General features: G+C 33.9%; 1 protein-coding gene across 1 annotated transcript; it reads right to left on the bottom strand.

Annotated features, from left to right (window-relative positions):
- Positions 1-109: 109 nt before the first annotated feature.
- Positions 110-305, bottom strand: LOAG_19070 (hypothetical protein; the record flags this gene model as incomplete). Its single annotated transcript, XM_020451726.1, has 1 exon — positions 110-305. A coding segment is annotated over one exon (196 nt), but the record flags the coding sequence as incomplete, so codon positions are not given.
- Positions 306-573: the final 268 nt, after the last annotated feature.

The following is a 573-nucleotide window of genomic DNA, read 5'->3' as shown; positions in this document are numbered from 1 at the left end:
ACATCATCATAAAAATATCTTTATGGCTCTAACTGCTGACAAAACAATTGAGTTACTTATCGAGATTTATCTGAACTGTGTCTATGAAATAGTCAATGAATAATAGAAATTAATCATATTTCTCGGAGAGATCTTCCGTAACTGGATTTTCCCCACCAAATTTTTGAAAACCAACAATGGCATATGCAGGACCAGCACGGAAGTCTGATTTCATAAATGTCTCGTTAACTTTATAGCTAACTCCAGTCAACGATGATTTATCGAGTAAACGTAACGTACTCAGCGGAATGTCTGGGAATGTATTACTGCAAAGAAAAAAATGACATTAATTGCAAATTATCGAAAACTGAATAGACGTATTCAAATACGGAAATCCAATAACAGTTACAATTTCACGTCAATCACTTGATCTTTTTTTTGCACGGCTGTGACCATGAGCCTTCGGAGTGCGTCAGAAATTTGAATTCATTTGGTGTAGTAGTGTATGTAATGCTACCATTATTAATAGTACGCTTACTCTCATTAAATATTATAGTACTAGAATGTCTATCACTAATCAATCCATAGTACTAT

The sequence above is a fragment of the Loa loa genome (genome assembly GCF_000183805.2).
Source record: "Loa loa unplaced genomic scaffold supercont3.1238, whole genome shotgun sequence".
In the NCBI taxonomy this organism is placed as follows: Eukaryota; Metazoa; Nematoda; class Chromadorea; order Rhabditida; family Onchocercidae; genus Loa; species Loa loa.
Note: the sequence above shows the minus strand (reverse complement) of the source record. Positions and strands in the feature narration are given on the sequence as shown.